The 18,950-nt window shown below is 42.1% G+C and overlaps 1 protein-coding gene across 2 annotated transcripts in view; it reads right to left on the bottom strand.

Annotated features, from left to right (window-relative positions):
• The window catches only part of tnmd (tenomodulin), a 53,126-nt gene that overhangs the window by 10,772 nt on the left and 23,404 nt on the right, over positions 1 to 18,950 (bottom strand). For both annotated transcript variants that reach the window (XM_069669941.1, XM_069669940.1), the window contains exons 3-4: positions 10,856 to 10,996; positions 6,659 to 6,766 (exon numbers count right to left, since the gene is read on the bottom strand). In XM_069669941.1, coding sequence (XP_069526042.1) covers positions 6,659 to 6,766; positions 10,856 to 10,996 — 249 coding nt within the window. The remainder of the gene's footprint in view (positions 1 to 6,658; positions 6,767 to 10,855; positions 10,997 to 18,950) is intronic.

Raw genomic sequence — 18,950 nt, 5'->3', positions numbered from 1 at the left:
TTTGACTTTTAAATGACTTTAGAAGTGGTCTTCATTACTCTGAGTGTGGCTGCAATATCGTTTAATGTGACAGACACAATAAAGCCTTGCATTCGCCTCCCTCCTCCCCCTTTCCCTCCCTCCCTCCTTTCATCCCTCCCCCTCCTGCGCAACAATGCTTCGCTTGGCACCCAGCATTATCAGTGGGCTTAATTTGTTGATACTGTAGTTCATGAGCTGTAAAGTAAACTATTATTGCTTAATGATAGGGACTACATGTCAGTGCTGTCTAATAGAGACATATGAAGGGGATTTGGTAATGCTCTCCCCTAACAGAGAAGATATTTATTTTCTTCATGTATATGTAAATACACACACAAACAAACCCCTCTTCCCATTCCCTTGTTAATTAGCTACCCGGAACAGAAAAACAGTTCACTTGACAAATGTTTTAACAAGGTGATTTTCTCCCAGTCTAAGGCTTAATTGCACATTAGTTAAGCTTGACGTAGAATCCCGGGGCTATAGCGGGAGCGGGAATCATTTATAACGGGTCGTGCCCCCCCTCCCTCACGCTCACCCCTGTCACTCTTGCTTGAATGAGAGTTTCGCTTCCCATGCTGCTTCTTGTTTGTCATTGTGCCACACAGTTGCGACCTGCAGAGAGGTATAAAAAGCACACTCAGTCACGTTAAAGATTGGGTGTGGGGCGTGGCAGGTGACACTTTCCTCTACATTTAAGCAGCAGCCAGTAGACTTAACGGACTGGTTGTGTTCTGTAAGGCCAAAGAAGCGTCCTGGCATTGGACTGGTGCTCTCGCCAAATTAAAATCAACCTCGAGGAACACAAACAGCACTCTCTAATTGGACCTCTTAACCACTGAAGCCAAGTGAGTCTTCTCTGGAAAGTAAATGGAGGTCACGACAGGGGGCGCACAACATGACTTTGACTTCACAGTTGAGAAACGACTCCAATAACTTGTAGGAGAGGGCCTTTGGGGGGGAGTGGTAAAGGTCAGCATTTTAGCATGGGGCAGGGATTTCTAAATGCCAGTTGACAAGCACGAAGACAACATGATTACAGTCCTCCAGTTTACACACACTTCTTAAAGGCTTTTCTATTTTGCTATTGACAAATGATATATTATTCAGACACTAGCAACTTTTTATCAAGTATTAGACCTTGGGAATGATGGTAATTTCTTTTGGGCCGCCCGCTCCTGGTGTATATATGCTTTCCGCCTACAGTGCACAACTTAATTATACACCAGTTGTGCGGTAGTTAATGAATTTACCCTCTCCTGCCACTGTGACCGGAGGGGGGAAACACTGTCTACATGACACATTGAGTAAAGTGGTGCTATGTTTGCCAGAGATCAACAAAGATATCCTCATGATACTCTAGGGCTTTCACATACTGTACATAACAAAGGCAGGAGGGTATGAACCAGGTGGTTCATTTTAATTTACATCAATTTACAACCAACTTATAATGAGAATGTTCACACATGCTTACGGCCAACAAAGGCCTTGTAACATGAGTGTTTAAAACAGTGAAATTTCACAGCAAATATCGATTAATCTCAATGGATTTATAAGTGGATTTGCAAACGGTAGTGCTCAAGGTGAACAGCTAAAATGCAGTTATATTGTCAGGCTGCAGTGTTCCAGTTTGCACATTGTACATCTGACATATCATTCGTCGAACTGAAAAGACGATGGATGGTGAAAATCTTGAACACTGAGACTTTGACAATAAGCCATTTTTCGAAGATATGGCAACATAGTTGATAACTCATAAGATACTGACAGCTAGGTCTCAACAGCTAAAGTAAGCTGACAACCAATGCCGAGCAAACATTGCTGTTAGCAAGCATGCAAGCATAACCTGCATAGACCGTTAAAGCCGAACTGAAATGAGACGGTCTGTTCCATGGAGGATTTCCTGTTTACGTCACCAGCTGTTCCCGCCCTTACCCTTGCTTAACCAAACGCCGCTCCTGTCTCCTATCAACAGGTAGCTAGCGGGCTAACTAGCTTGCATAACTAACGTCACATAACTTAACCCATTATTTTAAAGGTAATTTCTTTCAAGGGCCCTTTCGTTTCTTAAACATGTGCACGATTGCTTATCGATTGAGTTGAAACCAAAACTTTTATATTTAAAAGCGTATTCCTCAGCTGCGTAAGAGTCTGCCATTTCGTTTGAATTGGTGTGCAATTGCATCTTGGGATACTGCATCTGAAGGAGCTTTTGAATTGGGTCAGCCTTCGGCGCGCTTCTGTAACGCAATCTGCCTTCAAATACGGCCTTCAAAGGCTGCAGCCCCTGGATTGGGACACAGGTTATGATAGGAATTTTATCGTTACATGTCACAGTTTTAAACTGTGACGTTAGCTAGGATGTTGTTGAATGCTAACAGTAGCTTTTGTCTATAGCGTATATGTAATCAACAATCGTCTTTCACCGATAAATAAGCTATGCTCCAATGTCCCTCCAGATTTTTGCTATCCACTGGTTTGTCAGTTGCTAATCGATCACAAAGAGGTGAAAGAAAAATAAAAGGGTGGACTACGTTTATAGGTTTAGCAAAACGTATATAACCGCTTCCTAACCCTAAGCATGGCAATATTTGAAAATGGCGGCCGAGCGAACATGGTGCTGACCTTTGAGGTAACAGACAGTCATCATAAATAGAAGAAGCTATTGTGGGCTAGTTGTGGGCTTAGCTTAACATGATTACCAGACAACAATGGGACAAGAGTTAGATTGACATTTTTTAAACAGTGTAAACTTAATGTCCTGTTAGCTTCCTTGCTAACTTGGATAGATGATGATAGAAAACCAAAAGAAGCTCAGAATTATTGGGATTGCCAGCACTAGCATGTTAGCATTTAGCCGCCATCAACTGTAGGGACAGAAGGTTTCACTGGTCAGCCTATTATCATTTGGAGCTCATAAATTCATGCAGACAAATATGAGATAAAGCAAACTGTACTGTGTGCCTGCAGGCCTTATGTGTAGTTAAATCCTGCACTGTGGTTTTGTTCCTGTTTTCTCTGTTTGCAGTTGTTGTCTGAGTGGGAGGTTTTGGGATGCTGGGCGAGCTTTGGTCATCCATATTAAGTGGCTGTTTAATGGAGCAAGCAGCATCCGTTGACAATGTTAAAGGTTGTGAGGGAGGCAGATGGTGGTTTCTGTGTCAGACTGGGGGAACTGGAATGAAGCTAAGGGATTACTCCTCAGACATTTCAGAGAGGAGGCAAATTGAAAAGGGAGGAAAAAACCCTGGCAAACAAGCATGTTTTTCACCTGGTTTTCCCTCGCAGGGGCTGCATGTCCTTATCAGCCGCTTGCAGTTTTTCCGCAATTTTTGCCATTGTTTTTTAGCTCGGCTCTAAAGCCTGCCGCGCCTGCTCTGAGCCTTGTTTTCTGAGAGCCTGTGGCTGGGTTAAGCTAGGAGCCATTAGTGCTTGGCTTTAAACCCCTGTGAGCTTCATGTGTTTCACCACCTGAGGAGGAACTTGTGCTGATCTTCTCCAGGGTCACGTGTGGGTGGATTTTCAAAGATAGATCAGGGGTCACTGTCTATTGTGAAGACAAAGCATGGTGAAATCACAAGCCAAGGTCGCTCTAAGTTACCGTAATATGACCCTCTCTTGTTCAGCAACATTAGCAGCAGTAAAAAAGTGTTGTCAGAAGAGTAGAAATTGAGTTTTGAAATATACACCTAGCTTTAAAGATGAAATTGGTTGGGGAATAAAGAATGTATGGTAGTTTAAACAAATTAATTCAATAGTCAGTTTGGGAAATAGGATTTTTCGGTTCCATGCCCAGAGTTAGGGGAGAAGATCACTGGCACGTTTATCAACAGATGTGGGCCTTGTGCACAGCTATAAGTTCATTTATCTTTCAGGGCTGAGACCAATTTAACTTTAAAACCATAGAAATACCAGATAATCTTCATTTATTACTGCTGCCACTACATTTGCCCCTCTGTCCTTGTACCAAGCCCAATTACACTTCCCAAGGACCCTGCATTGCCATTCCCCACCCCACCTCGCCCACCTGTTTCCACTTTCCCACATCAGCCCTGCAGCAAATAGCGAGCCATTTCCACTCATTTACCCGCCATATTGTCAAAGAGCTGTCAGCACCTATTTCCTGCCTTTTGTGAGTTTGTCCTCCTCATCAATGCCACTATGCTGATGTATCTTAAACTGACCAATAACCCTTGAAGTATTCCTGTCTGCCCTTTTTCTTGCATTTGGGTCATTTTCCATTGTTGCCTCACGCTTACCCGCTTGACAAAATTGTTCAGAGAAATTAATTTGTGATCGAAAAACATTCTGTGACTTGCCAGGCAACCAAGTGAAGTACCAGGAAGCTACTGTGCTCCACCCAAAAATAGTCGAGACGATAACTCCCTCATAATACTTAACTTAAATAACACTTATTAGTAAGTGAGCTTTAGAGGTACTGTTAGAAGAATTTAGTAACTGTAAAATTTGGTGTATAAGACAGAGTTGTTTTTTTTAAAGATTTTTTGGGGGGCTTTTGCCTGTATTTGATTGGACAGCTGAAGAGAGACAGGAAATATGGGGAGGAGAGAGTGGGGGAGCCTGCGATCAGTGTTGAAACTACCAACTGAGCTAAACCAGCGCCCCATAAGACTGACTTTTGATAATTTTTTTTAATCTATCGGGCTGCGTCCTACCTATCTATCTACCCCACCTATACCGGTACAACCAATATACCGGTATAAAATGCAGAGAGAGCTCTCTTATCGCGTTACGGTATTTTACCCAGACGCTTCGTCACGGACATGCGCCTTCATGCTCGCCAGTGCAGCCGCCACCCTCACAAAATTCAATAGGCTGTAGCTCAACTACAGCACCAGTAGCTAGCAGGGTTGCAAACTCGACATGGTAAAAACAGACTGCGTCTTATATTCTGGTGCGACCTATATTACAGATTTTACGGCACTTTTCGGCAGAGCAGAGATCGCAGTTTGCCCCTGTTTTCAATCCTAATGCTAGGCTAAGCTAGCCTTAGCTGATGAGAGTAGCATTAGATTTAGCATAGAGACCTAAGAGTTGTATCAATTTCCTCATCTTTGCCTCGCCATTGAAGCGAACCAATATATTAAAATGTGAATCTGCTCCTTTAAACACCGGCCGTTCCTTTAGAGACTGTAAATTCAACATTTATAGAGCACGGCAAACACCTGGATTAAGTTTTATACGAGCACAACGAGGAAACATTTTGAGTAAAGTTATGTGCCAAGTTGCAAAAGGACTTTTGACATCAAAGTCCGGAACTTTCTGTGCGCTCCATTAAAATGAACCGCCTCCCCATGTCTAGCCTGTGGTATATAAACACAAACAAATGTTGCCTGTAAATATAATCTAGACCGGATTTACACTGTCCTTAAACTGCCTGGCCAATGGTATATACTAGTAGTATAAGAAGGTTCTTTCTATGAGACAGGGTTGAATGCTTTGCTGTCTTGTTCCAACTATTTAGCTTCATCGTTGTCATCTTGTATAAGAAGGCTGTAGCCGTGTATGGCGGTTAATAGTGATTGGTTAGAACAACCTAATGCAGGAGACATCTGGAAAATACCTTCTGTTTTCTAAATGTATTGAACATGGTGTAAAATCATCTAGTTTGCTCACGGCGGTCCTAATAAGGCCTTCCGTTACTACAAGTATAAGCCCCCGTCACTTTCTTGGCCGTGGATGATTCACTTTGGAGCTGTGAATTAAGCCAGTTAGGCTTCACAGTGCACTAAAGAAGACAGATATGGCATGGACATATGGCGCTGCCTGGGCAATTAGTATGTGTAAACGCGGATCAGACATTATGAAGATGAGAGGGGGGAAAAAACAATATAGCGTTTGTTTTTTTTTGGTTTAACAGCTTGTGTTCTTAAAGTTAAAACTGAGTCTGGGTTTCGCTTGGACTCACAATTGGCTTATTCTGTTTTTAAAATGAAGCCGCAAGCCGGGAGCGTCAGATATTTGCCAGCTACTGTACTCCTTCCCAGCTACAATGTGGAATGTAAATGAGAGCATGCAAGCAGAAGAGACATTTGAGAGTTGGATTTTCTCTTTGAACATACAGCCCACTCAGTGAATTGCACTGTGACACAGAAAAATTGGGAATTTTGATTGATTGAATCTCTCCCCCCATCCTTTTTGCAGAAGTTCACATAGAACTGTAAGAGCCCAGAGAGGCAAAATGAATCCCTCTAAACTTAGAGAGGCAGCCTTGTGAATTTTACAAAGAAATCCTCTCTTAAAAAATACCGCTTTAATGGATTACCTCTCACTCAGACCACTATTGCACCCTTCCCCCTTTAGGCTATTTGGGTAGAGCCTTTGGAGGAGATGATTAAAAATTAATATTGGCTCAAGATTGACAGCAAACAGCATTTGATGTGAGCCACAAAGAGGCTACGGGATTTGTGGGCAGCTTTCTGACGGTTTCACAGGCACCACAAACCCTGGTTTATTCTTCAGTGAGAGGGGCGGGGGAGACGGGATAAGATGGACAGGCTGAGGATTTGCGTGGTGTTTGCAGTGCTCTACTCTGGTTATCTCCCTACAATATGCATGACAGCCTCTGCAGGACTACAGAGAGCCGAGGTACAGACAGCTGTGGGAGGAGACTTACCACTAACTCTGTGTCCTCAGCCTCCACCTCTGCCACCGTGGGTAGCTTCCTAGTTTGGGTCCTGATGTAGCACCTCTGATGTTCGGCAAACCGGATCCCAGTGATTCCCTTTGAAAAAAAAAAGAAAAAGAAATGATGGGATGCTCAGAAATTCAGATATATGTATCATTCATTAGCTCTCTGTGATGTGGATATCCCATAACTGGGGCGATCATTTTAAACCGCCCATCTTTTTGCTGATAATCAAAGCTGTTAAAAAAGTCAAAGAAGTTAAAACCTAATGAGAGAGAAGAGGTGTGTTTTTGATCTCTTTCTCTTTTAACGTGCTTTAAAATTGATGACTGCTCTGCCCCTGCAACACAGATCCTGCTTTCAAGCTGAATAGAGGTAAAAAGTCTGGGGCTGTTCCTCCGTGCACGCATTATACGTTACAGCGGGATGGATGGCACAGGAGAGCCGGGTGACATTGTTGAGAATGAAGTGTTTTCTACAGAGAGTGCCCCCATTGAATTAGGCAGTCATAGGTCCCTGTCGCTCTCTTAATCTGCGCAGTCAAGTGTGGAGTCACTCTCTTCAGCTGCACTGATGATCCTCCAGCATGTGGACTGTAGCTCTATTCACTCTGACACACTGAGCCTCAATAGGCAAGAAAGATCAGTTAATTCTCTCCCGCTGCCATTCTATGTTAATCTAAGATATTCAGCCGGAATAAGTCTGAAAGACTCGATCAGATTGTATCCAATTTATTTTCTGCAGAGTAGAGCTGCTCATTCAGCACACAGCATTAGAGCAGACGCAGGATCTACATCTGCCACGCCGCCTTTTAAATTGTATCAACTGAAAATTGCATGAGCGCTACCATGAAAATGGACTTGATTCAATCTAAATTTAATTACAGTAACACGGTGATTGCAGTGACGTCTCCTTTGAATCGGTTAACTTGACCATGTGGTTGCTGCTCCTGCGTCCTCTGTGGAGCTGTCACTCCCAGAACCAGATACCAGCCGCGCAAGACATGATACAAAGTGATGCCTGTCATAATCTAACCGCATGTAATTTCATCGGCGCGGAAAAAGGATGGGGCAATAATGGTCTCCAGTACAAAAGCATAATGTTTGTGCCGCGCTTTATTGTGATGAGTCTCTGTTTAATTTGGGTGTGCTGAATTGCTGAGCTGCGGCACAAGAGGAGAGGGCGATGTTGTGATGAGATACAGTGATTACTGGGGTTGGTCAATCAGAAAATGAAGGAGGACACATTAACACAGGGATGAGAGATGGAAAAGAGACTTAATATTAACATATCCACGGTAAGATGCTTATCTGCGTCTAATGAAGAGAATAGAGAACATGTCAGTGCATGCATCATTCAGCTGCTGTGAATTAACAGCTAAAGTCACGCCAGCAGCTATTAGCTTGGTCGATGCATCAGCATTATCAACATCATTTATATATTTGAGGAATGGATTTGAAGATGAACGCTGGAGGGTATTATTTCTTCCTTCAGTATTATTTGCTGTGAGAAGAGGATGCGGTTCAGTGTTCAGCTGAAGAAAGAAAGGTAAGCTTTTTTCATAAAATTCCCCTCTGACCAGCACATCCTCATGGCTGAAGGCGATCTGAGCAGGAGACAGCAAAAAGAATAAAAGTATAACAATAGAAAATAGTATTTTATATACAGGGAAAAGTTTTGTGAGAAAGCAAAGCAGAGCCCCGCAACTTACCAATTACTTCACACTGGAAGGAGTTGAACAACAGCAAAGCCTTGGGGATTAATCTATTTGAGTTAACTAAAGCTACATAGCACATAAGCTCAAACACAGAAGTCACATCCCAGCAAAAAATAAATAAAGTTTATTGGAAAAAGTGCCCACTTGTTTAGAGTGCAGAGTGCAGATAAACCCCCCCCCCCCCCCAAAAAATACCTCTCTATTAATAGTGAAAATCAAGTGTTGAACCTTGTAAACATCTCCATGTGGTGTTCTTCATGTGCTACAAGACATATCAGGGACAACATCAGCAGTCATCTCCATGGCTGGGCCTGTCTGCTTTTAAACTGCAGTGTACCAAGGACAGGCTGAACAACACGTTTTCAGATTGGCAGGTTTGAGACGTCACAAACCTAAGGAGCCAATCCCACTAATGGACGGGGTGACGCTACGGATATCATTATGTGTAACCTATGGCAACCACTTTGGCGATGCGCGAGCCAGCTGTAACCGCCATCGTAATTTTCGCAAACTCACTACTGACTACTAACGTTAACGTTACTACTACTGATTACTACATTTCAAGCTAGCTAAGTTTCAACAAGTTGCCACTAAACGTTGGCAGAGACGTGTTTTGTTTTCGGCTGTAATTTCACGAAATGAGAAGCTGAACTTTCCAGAACTGGTTTCGAATTTGCATAGTGGGCGGGGCCTATGCAGATTCAGGAATTTTTAATGAGGGAGAAGGAGGAGATGCCTTGGGATGATTTTTAGGACACAATTTATTATTTCAAGCAGAGCATTTTATATTTTTTAAAACATGACTGGAGCTGCTCTTTAAGTGTAAATGATGATCCGCTTTGGTTTTGTACATAATGTCCATCATACAGACTCCTGCCTTTTAGAAACTATAGTCCAGATTGGGGTTTTGTACCAAGCAGCATCACTCAGTTAGCCTGTTATCTTATAGAGCAGCATGTAACAACTTATCTCAACTTTTGTTAATAAATACCAGCGACTGTCTATATAGATGGACGACCGCAAATCCATCTACTCTCATTGTACAAAATTCAAGCCAAAATAGTGCCTGTGACGGGCGCTGCCATCTTGCGATGGCGGAGCCAGAGCTGAAACACCGAAGGAGCTAAAATCTCAAAACAAGTTCAGGGCCAATTTTCCAAGTGAAAAATATATATTGCGAGTTTGTCTTAATGTGGTTCTCTCTCTGGATGCCTCCGTCTCCAGTTTTTCCACGTCTCTCTGGTTAAAGCGAGTGTAGCATTGCCCTGAAACAACAGTGAATGGATTTCGCCCGTGGTCCACGCGGTCCTGGTGGCATAATCCCCTCATTTTCCATTCCTCACACAGCCCTCAGGGTTGATGGAGACTGTTTTAGAGGTGGCTGTGAAATAACATGCAACAGCCCCTTTTTTGTATTCAAAAAATCTATTCTAACATCGGTGCATAAGCTACCACTTAGTAAATCCTATTGTAAGTTCTGTGTGGGTTTCCTTCCCCCCTTTTTTTCTCCTTCTCACAATAAGGTTTGAATTACTCTGCTCACTCGCTTGTTTCTTAGTCTTCCATGGTGGAGCACTGAATCAAACAAATCTCCTCAGGGGATGTGCTTCACTAACAGGAAGTGGAACAAGCAACAGGCGCGTGTGTTGTGTGTGGGTATGTGGGGCACACACACACACACACACACACACACTGGGCTTAGTGAGGAGGAGAGAGAAATAGAGGGATTGATTGCAGAGGTTAAAGTTTTCCAGCGCTGTGCTTCGTTTCCGTCATACAGCCGTTTTATATTCACAAAGACCATTGTTAGAAAAACAATAACAACGCGTAGCTTTTTGTTTTTGGGGATGAGGTGTATCCTGTAACTTCCAGCCTTGCATCCCAACATTTCACAGTAAATAAGGGAGTGAGAAAAAGAGCATTCATTACCCAGTCAAGCAGCACGCTCCTGTCTCCGAGGTGCAGCATGTGTAACCTCCTGCACACTCGAGCAGGATTTAGGAATGAAAGGTAAGTTAATGAGTTCTGCAGGAGACAAAATTGCACTTGAAAAAGGTGTGAGGAACAAATAGAGATGGGGTTCTTAATGGTGTTTGCCTCTGTACTGCGAAGAAGTTACTGTATATTATTAGCGCGGAGAAAAACAGTCATTTTGTAAAAGACTAATCTTTCTTTCTCGGCTGCTGTGTGTGCACTTAAACACAAAATCCCTCCGTACACCTCGCCGAGTGTTATTTCCATTTCTTTGTTCCTCAGATGCTTCAAAGGTTTGTCACCGTTTTTATTGAGAGTGACAAAATATTGTTGAAGAGGAAAATATGATTTCAACAAAGGATAAATGTTGTCAACCGGCTCTTTGAAAAGGGCAGGATGAGAACATCATGATCCTTCCTCGGCTGAAGAGACGACACAATTACAGCGTAGAAAAGAAGAATGGCTCGCGCGGCCTTGTTTAACCTTTTACTTACATTTTTGAAGTCGTGCACCTCCAGAACCTCCTCGCTGCCGTTTCCCATTCTGAAGATCTCAATGCGCTGACCCGGGTCAATCTCCATCATGCTGTCTGTCTCCACCCCGTCCAGCATGGCTTTGTAGTGATGGTCGTACACCTGCGAGGACACAAGCAGCCTTACATCACTGTGACGAATAGACCAACATAACAGTGTTGTATTTATTATTGGCTGCACTATTTGTGCCAAAACACAGTGAAAAGTTGGTAAAAATGAGTCCACCCAAAATGACCCATCCAACTCTGTGCTAAATAAAAGAATGGCCCGTTCTGACCTCTGAGATGCTGCCCACATTTTTCAGAGAGGTGCTGACAGCTGATGGAAAAAACTATCAGGACAATAAAAGTTTTCTGGAGTGTCAGATCGAGAAAAAAAAAAGCTACTTACAAGAAGAATATCAAAACATATTTCTTCATGCTGAAAGTGACAATGACAGGACCAAGATGTCGCTTGAAAAATTCAGAGCTCAGAAGTTTTTATTAGCATCGTCACCAGCGTCCCTGAACCTCTCAAAAACGTTTTAAAAAGGCCGAAGAGAGCCAAATTCTTTTATTCACTTGTGACACGGGAAAACAGCACGAAGAAGAATAAAACTCCAAAAAAAAAAAGACGTTGTGAATCTGCTTTAGAGGCACATTTTGTAGCTCGGCTCCCAATCAACAAAACTACGCAGAGTGTATTCTGACGGAAACTAAGCTACAAAAGGGAACGACTGACTGTTGATAGCCAATAAGTACAGTGGCTGAGAGGCTTTGAATGAACTCTGAAACACAATTGCAAAAGCTGCAACGCAAATGCAAAATCCACAGCAGCAGTGAGTGAAGGCGGGCAGAATAGTGTCTGCGGACTGTTAACTGTGGGAGAGAGAAGTACCTGCTGTCTGAGGAGTAAGCGGAGCCTTGTTTGCTGGCTAATCTTTATCAATTATTATTACTATCGCTATGTTTTTGTTACTGTAATGTTGGTCTTACATTGTATGGCAGAGTAGCCGACATAAATATGAAAATATAAAGACATTGAACAACCAGTGTTTCGGATATGGAGTTCATTCGAAAACCTCCCGGCCACCTTTAAGGGGACACATTTTACTTATGCAATCAATTTTCTATTATTCTATCTAAGTTTGTTTCCTTATACAAAATTGTATACATATTTTATTTTAATTATTTTTCAGAGTCTCTTCTTCCTCCTGAAACGAACCAGCCGTTTTGCCATTCACAGGTCAGACCTCAGCCACGAGCGGCCACGCTGCACCGTCACTCCAAAGTTGTAGAAAACATGGCCGCTCTGGGATCGGTTATTTGGCCTTATGTGTAAGAGCCAGAATCGCCCGGAGGTATTGGAATTGTAAATTCCACGACTTGACTACAAGCTGTTGCAAGAAGGTAGCCTGAGGCGAATGACGGTGAATGAGGATTGGTTGATTTCAGTGAAAGCAAAGGTTCTAACGTAAAAACCTGCCGCTGTCCTGAACGGCCCATTTCAGAGGCGACCTTTTTAAAAATTTAACTGGAAAAACACGGAATTATGCAGTTTTGTTACTTTTTCAGCGTGATCAATAATACAACCAAAAATGTGAAACCCATGAAGATATGAGAATATCCATTTAAAAGATATGGCAAGCATAACCCTGCAGTGGCCAGAAGAGCTGCAAATATTGTTGCAGGTAGAGAACTTTTGACTTCAAGAGTCTTTTCACAACTTGGAAGGATTTTATGAAATATTTTTTATGAGGATAAGATAAGACACAACCTGATTAATCCCGACGGAAACTTTTTCAATTAATTTAAATTTTTTTGCATTGAATTTACTTTTTGCCATCCTCCACACTGGATGTTGCGTACCTCCCTCATACAACAAGAAAACAGCGTGACCAGCGTTAAAATCCTACAGAGACATCACACAGAAGCTGAAATACGCGAGAGAAATGAGAGAGGTTCAGCCGAAAAACACGCCTGAAACCGGTCTTCATCCATCTTCAGCTCCTGGATGAGCAGATGAAATTCCCCATGCATTCTGCGCTCTTGCAGAACAGGGTGCACCCACATGCGCTTGTGTTGTTTTTGTTGTCTCTTTTTCAGACAAAGATAAACAAGAGAAACACCAAGTGCAGTTCTCCTTTCACTGTCCATACTGGAAATGAATGACCTCACGTTATGAGGGAAATCTAACAATAATTTTATGTTTTAATATCAAGAAAGCTGCATATATAGCCACAAATGTTATAATAGTTACATAAAATGATGACACAAGATACATTTATTGATTGTATAGTTTATTCAACATCACCATAGCAACATCTCGTCATGCATGTCCGTGCCTGAATCCATGTGTATTCAGCATTATCCCTGACATATTGACAAAACTAACTGTTTATATTTTAAAGAGTGAAGCTGAGCTGCTCATATGACACATTATTGACCTACAAATATTGATCATTACAGCTTTAAAGCACCCCTTTATTAGCCAGTTCCACTTGCAACCTCAGCTCCCACAGTGACGGCAGGCTATCTTTAAAAAATGTCTGCCTCATACAAAACATCTAACAATGATAGACGACAACAATCGCTTGTGCATTAACAATATCAGTGTCGATGAGCTGTAAAGTGAAATAAGAAAAAGTATTGACAGAAGGTGCCTAAAGTAAGTCCAATAAAGACCTTTTATAATCTCCCACACAGCTCAAGCTCCTCCTCACTGTTGCCTTTAAGCGCCGTTGTTTATCACAACTGCTTGCTTATGTAGTGTTCTCGGACACGCATGGGTAGCTCTTAAAATTCCCCGTCTGAAAAATGATTCATGCCCAGCAGCTGAAAAGATGCTATTAATATTTATGTGAGGGTTGTGTTATGATGAGAAATATATTGCTGAGTTCATCTTCATCTGTCTCAGCGGCAAATCAGAGCGCCGCCAATGAGACGCATGATTAATGAATACAGTCGAACGGGGGTCCATCAGGATTTACATCCCTCGTCAGAAACATCTGAATGTCCTCTAACACTAAATTAGCCCTCGCTGTACGCTCGTTAGCATGTTCAGCATTTAACATGTTCTGTGTCCGCCTGCTTACACAAAGGACATTTAAACACACTGTATCACATACAGTGCGTCGATGACTTTCCCTTCTTTCCTGTGTGAGAACAGAGTACTAATGATCAAATGGGATATAATTCTTAATAGAAGACCACTGTAAGAGCGGCTGCAGCCTATAAATCTCTATTATCATGGGCCGCAGTAGCCTCGGCTCCAAAGAGAAGGAGTAAAAATCGTCAGGAGAAGCCAAATTAAGATGGGCCTGAAATTTAAGTGTCAATTGAGCAGTTATGGATCAAATTGGGGCTATTAAACAGTCTGAGAGTCTGTGTGCTGAATTAAAGTTCTATTTGAGCATTTCTTTTATATTAACATAAAGGTGGAATGGGGGAATAGAATCTGGAGGCTTATTGATTTATACTAAAACAGTGAATTACATTTTCAGCAGGCTATCACTTTTGATGAAAATCCTGCCGTGAGAATCTCCCCGCCGCACCAGGTTGAAATAGATAATAATGTATTACAACAGTTTGACTTCAGCTGGTTCGATATCCAAAGCTGCTGCTGTGCACCATAATTGGCATCTGAAAATAGAAATGAATAGCCTCTATACTGCTTCTTTGGATACTTATAGATGCTTGAGTACATTGGGGAAACTTGCAGTGTGATTTATGCTTTAACACAACATAATATTTAGCCTCATTGTTATGCCATTGATTGTTCTAATTTGTTTTTCTGCTGATTCTCATTATTTTTCTTGTCTGAAAATGTGCAGTAGGAGATTTAAGGAGGACTTTGTTTCTCATAATTTACTTATCTTGTACCATTTCTAAAAAGCAAATCTACAGAAACTGTCACTTTGCTGCAAAACCTTTAAAAAACACTTAATTAGCTTCCAATATGACACTGAACAGGGAGATAAAAGGCCGGCACACAGGAAGATCTCCAATTTATGTTACACTCTGCACAAGGACTCCGAAAGGCTACCGTTGAATACTTTTGTCACAAAGACTTTTGAAACCGCTGCGCACCAATGTGACATTAAAGCAGCAGTAGGCAAGATTCTTATTTTAAAGTACGGCAAGCATCGAGGCCATAATCAGACACTTCAGCGACTAGCTGCTCAATCAGAGTAGAAAGGGCACCTACACTGCTGATCTCAACTCAAACAAAGTGTAAAAAATCAGAGCTGTGAGGCACAAGCAAGTACTTGTGTTATTTTGACACAACTCGGCCTATTTGAATATGTCCGACGCCGGGGTATCGCATGATATTAACAAAAGTCAAGAAGACCAAGAAGTCGGAAGAGAAAGAAAACTGAATTTGAAACTTTCAACAATTTATTCCTTTTTTCTGTGTAAAAATTTAACAATGTTCACATTTGCAGCTTAGGGCCTTACTTACTCTATAAAGGTCGCCTCCTTGTTAAAGTAAATTTCTAAATGCATCAGAAGGAGGTGACAGGGGCCTCTGCATTCTTAATCCGTGCCTGAATACATTAAATACATAAATATTAATTAAAGTATGAAATTCTTCTAGTCCTGTAGAGCAGTGGTTCTCAACTGGTCGCAGATGTGTGCTTGAAAAAGAAAATAGTTGTGGCAAAATTCTATGCTGTGCTTTTATTTTGAAGGACACAGGTTTCCTATGATGTGCGTGCAGTAGTAGTGTAGTTTATTCACACTCCATGTATCCACCGGTAATCCCAGCTACAGCTACATTTACATGCTTGAAACTTTGAGTTTATTCTGTTGAAAAGGCTGCTAATTCAATGATTTGTAGAGGGAATATTTTCCTCTTATTCACTGCTGGTCATTTTGCTTGACTGTTATACTGTTTATACTACTGTACTGTTAATACTACTGTTATTAAACTGCAGAATTTTTCATGAAAGAAATTTGAGGGGTTGGAAAATTTTAGAAATTTGGGTCACGATTTGTCATGAAGGAGGAGGTGGTGGGTCCTGAGGCGAGACCACTGCTGTAGAGGATGGATGAGATCCAAGATTAACCACAAAATGCAGATTTATTTGTTTCAGACGAGGAGCTCACTCGCCATTCGGAGTCATTTCCAGAGACGGTGCTATTTAATGCCAGACTAGCTTGTTTGTTGTAAACCAGCTACTACTAATATTTGGTGCTCGGCCGGTAGCACACACGGTGGGTTTATCAGAGCGGCTGCCTTCTAAAGTGAAGTCCGCAGTGATGAAAAACGTCACAGTCAGAGGCTGTAAAAGCAAAACAAGGAGCTCAAGTGCTGTGTAAAGCTGATGGAAACTGCAGATGCACTCTTAAGCACATGCATGGTTAGACTTAATGTTATATTTTCTTATGCAGATAAACTATCCTTAACTGTAACATCTGTAGCCTCAGTCTTAAATGAACAACTTCATCAGAAGAAAAAGTCTTTAGAAATGAATGTGGTAATTCTTTGGACGACTGCTCTGCCCTCTAAAACCACATTTTATGATTTCTGTTCTTACAATTCAAGAGTTTCCGATCAACATGTGACTTTCTCACTGCGTGTGTAACTAACAAACTTTTAGTTCAGCGTCCACTTTCTGTTGTCTCTCTGGTTTAAAAACATCTAACAGCACGTTGAAGTGCAAAAACAACTCGCGGGGAATAAGATACGTTAGTTCATAAGACGGCGAAGCTGCAGCAACAACAATGTGAGGATGTTATTGTTACTTTTCTAATCTGAATGCAGCATTTGAACACTTAAGGGTTACGTAGCAAACAACCTTGCACTGTAGCGAAATGCACACTGATGCCAAGGAAACATTACTACAAACCAAACCTTATTTATTTGAAAAAGTGCTTCTACTTCTTCCGACAGTTCTCCCTCTGGAGCTCAGCTGGTCTTTTCTCACTTCACAAGATGCCTCCGACTGGTGTACAGTACGAGACAAAGAATTCAGATCTCCACAGCTAGGAAGCGGTTGGAGCTCCAGAGTGTGAGGCGATCTGTGCGGAAGCCTTCACAGACGATGCTTTGTTTATTTCCTCTGTTCAAGGTTTCTGTCTGAAGTGGTTCTTAACAACCCCCACCACCTCGCCGGTTTCAAACACAGACTCACAGCGGAGGGAGTGAATGAGAAGCGGCAGGCACAGCCAGACCTGCAGGTTGTTTGTGCGAATGGGTTCTGGTGTGGCACCCGAAGGCATTAAGCAAAGGTCACGTAGATGTTGTTACAGGTGAGTGGGTCGCAGTCGGTAGGCTACAGTGCGTGTGTATGTGCATCGACGGAGGAGGCGGCCGTGGGAATGAGAGAGATGAGTTGATGACAATATGTCCTCTTAGTTGTCCTTGAGGGTTAGGAGATAGAGGCTCCAGTCAGGCGGAACGGGATGCCTGTCACTCACGGCGGGGTGGTGATGTGCGGTGGAGGCGGGTGGCGGGAGGCGTAGGGGACAAGGTGGTGCGGGGGCTGTGCAGTGCACTGGCCTCCTGGGAGCCATAGGCAGCCCTGTGATAGATTGAGGTGGGCAGCAGCTTAGACAGTCACACTGGCGAACATTGTGTCCTTTTGCTTTTAGTCCTTTTAGAGTCCAGGCTGGTTTGAAAACACCTGCAGACGCGTGACTTCAAATCCACTTTGACTAGGCCATGTATGAAGAACCAGTTCATATCAACTAAATCAACAAGTATATACTAGAGAGGAAAGATCCTCATACCAAAACCAGAAGTAGGTTGTTTGTAACTGACCTCTTTGTGCCCAATATACAAGTCCAAATATTTTACTACAAAAGAATATACATGCATATACTGCGAGTTTTCCAAGAGATGTAACAGCCCATAGACAACAGTGAATTGAAACACTAACATTTAACCAAAACCAACATCTTACCCCTGACCCTGAACCAAACCTGGATCTTACCAGGGATGTGAGTAAGGATGCTGTCTCTGGTGTTAAAATCCTGTGATGTCATGGCTACATTTATTAGCAATAACACTTTAAGGGCCTGTGTCCACTAATGGCGGTTATTGTGCTGCTATTTTCTATTGAAAACCAATACAGTTCAGCCTTCTCAGCGCTCAGTGTAAACGGCTTCAGCACCAGCTGTTTTTTGTTGCTGCGCTCTCAGCTGAAAATAGTTCAACATTTGGAACACTGTCGCACTCATCAATGTCACTTCTCCCTGACCGACCAATCAAAATCAAGAAGGGGCGGGTATTCCGTTATCAACTTTGTCAACAACAATGGCTGACGAGAAGCTAATCCTTGTTTTTTTCGAGGGAACAATTTCCAGGTCTAGAGCTGCTGCTAACGCCAGGACACGATTCCTTTCCTTTGTTTATGTTTTCTTTGTAAAATGTCTGTTAATTAAAGCAAATATTAAGCTTACAGAACAATTTACAACAGACTTAACGGTCACTACCAAGGGAAGCGGAAGTGCTGCCAGACAACTTTTGTAACCTAGCAACAGGAATCGCTGGTCAGAAGAAACTCTGAAATTGGGGTCGTGGACGCTGCCAGCGCTAAAAACGCAGAAGACAGGAAGTGAACAATGACACAGACGATGCTCACTCAACTATTCAGACTACCTCCTACCTTAGATCATTCACAATGATTAACATTGTCACACTACACGGTCTTTGTTATTGAATGTAAACATATATTACATTCATGCATTAATGACCAACACTGATGGTTTTCTTGAGAGACACTTTGCTTGTTGCAGGCGCTTTTTGTCATCAAACTATAAAAACCACTGGTATATTAGTGTGGCGAGAAGTCTCTACAGAGTCTTTGCACGCCTGTTAATATCATTTTAAATTTATATTAAAAACATTTTGATTATACTGAAAGATATTTCTTTTTTTGCTTGATAATGCCTTTTCTAACAAGATTAGTTAATGATATGTTAAAGGTCAATCGAAGGCCCTTTTCAAAGACGTTTTAATATGTTGCAGTGTGAAAAGCACCGGTGATAATATTATCATTAATGATGGCTGAAGTCCATTTAGCTGCTCCATTTAGCAGCTTCAGGATCACTGTCAGAGTCTCACGCCTCGC

The sequence above is a fragment of the Semicossyphus pulcher genome, unplaced genomic scaffold (genome assembly GCF_022749685.1).
Source record: "Semicossyphus pulcher isolate SPU_LCO1_2020_fin unplaced genomic scaffold, fSemPul1.0.p SCAF_2, whole genome shotgun sequence".
In the NCBI taxonomy this organism is placed as follows: Eukaryota; Metazoa; Chordata; class Actinopteri; order Labriformes; family Labridae; genus Semicossyphus; species Semicossyphus pulcher.
The sequence above is the reverse complement of the archived record's forward strand: the minus strand, read 5'-3'. Positions and strand labels throughout refer to the sequence as shown.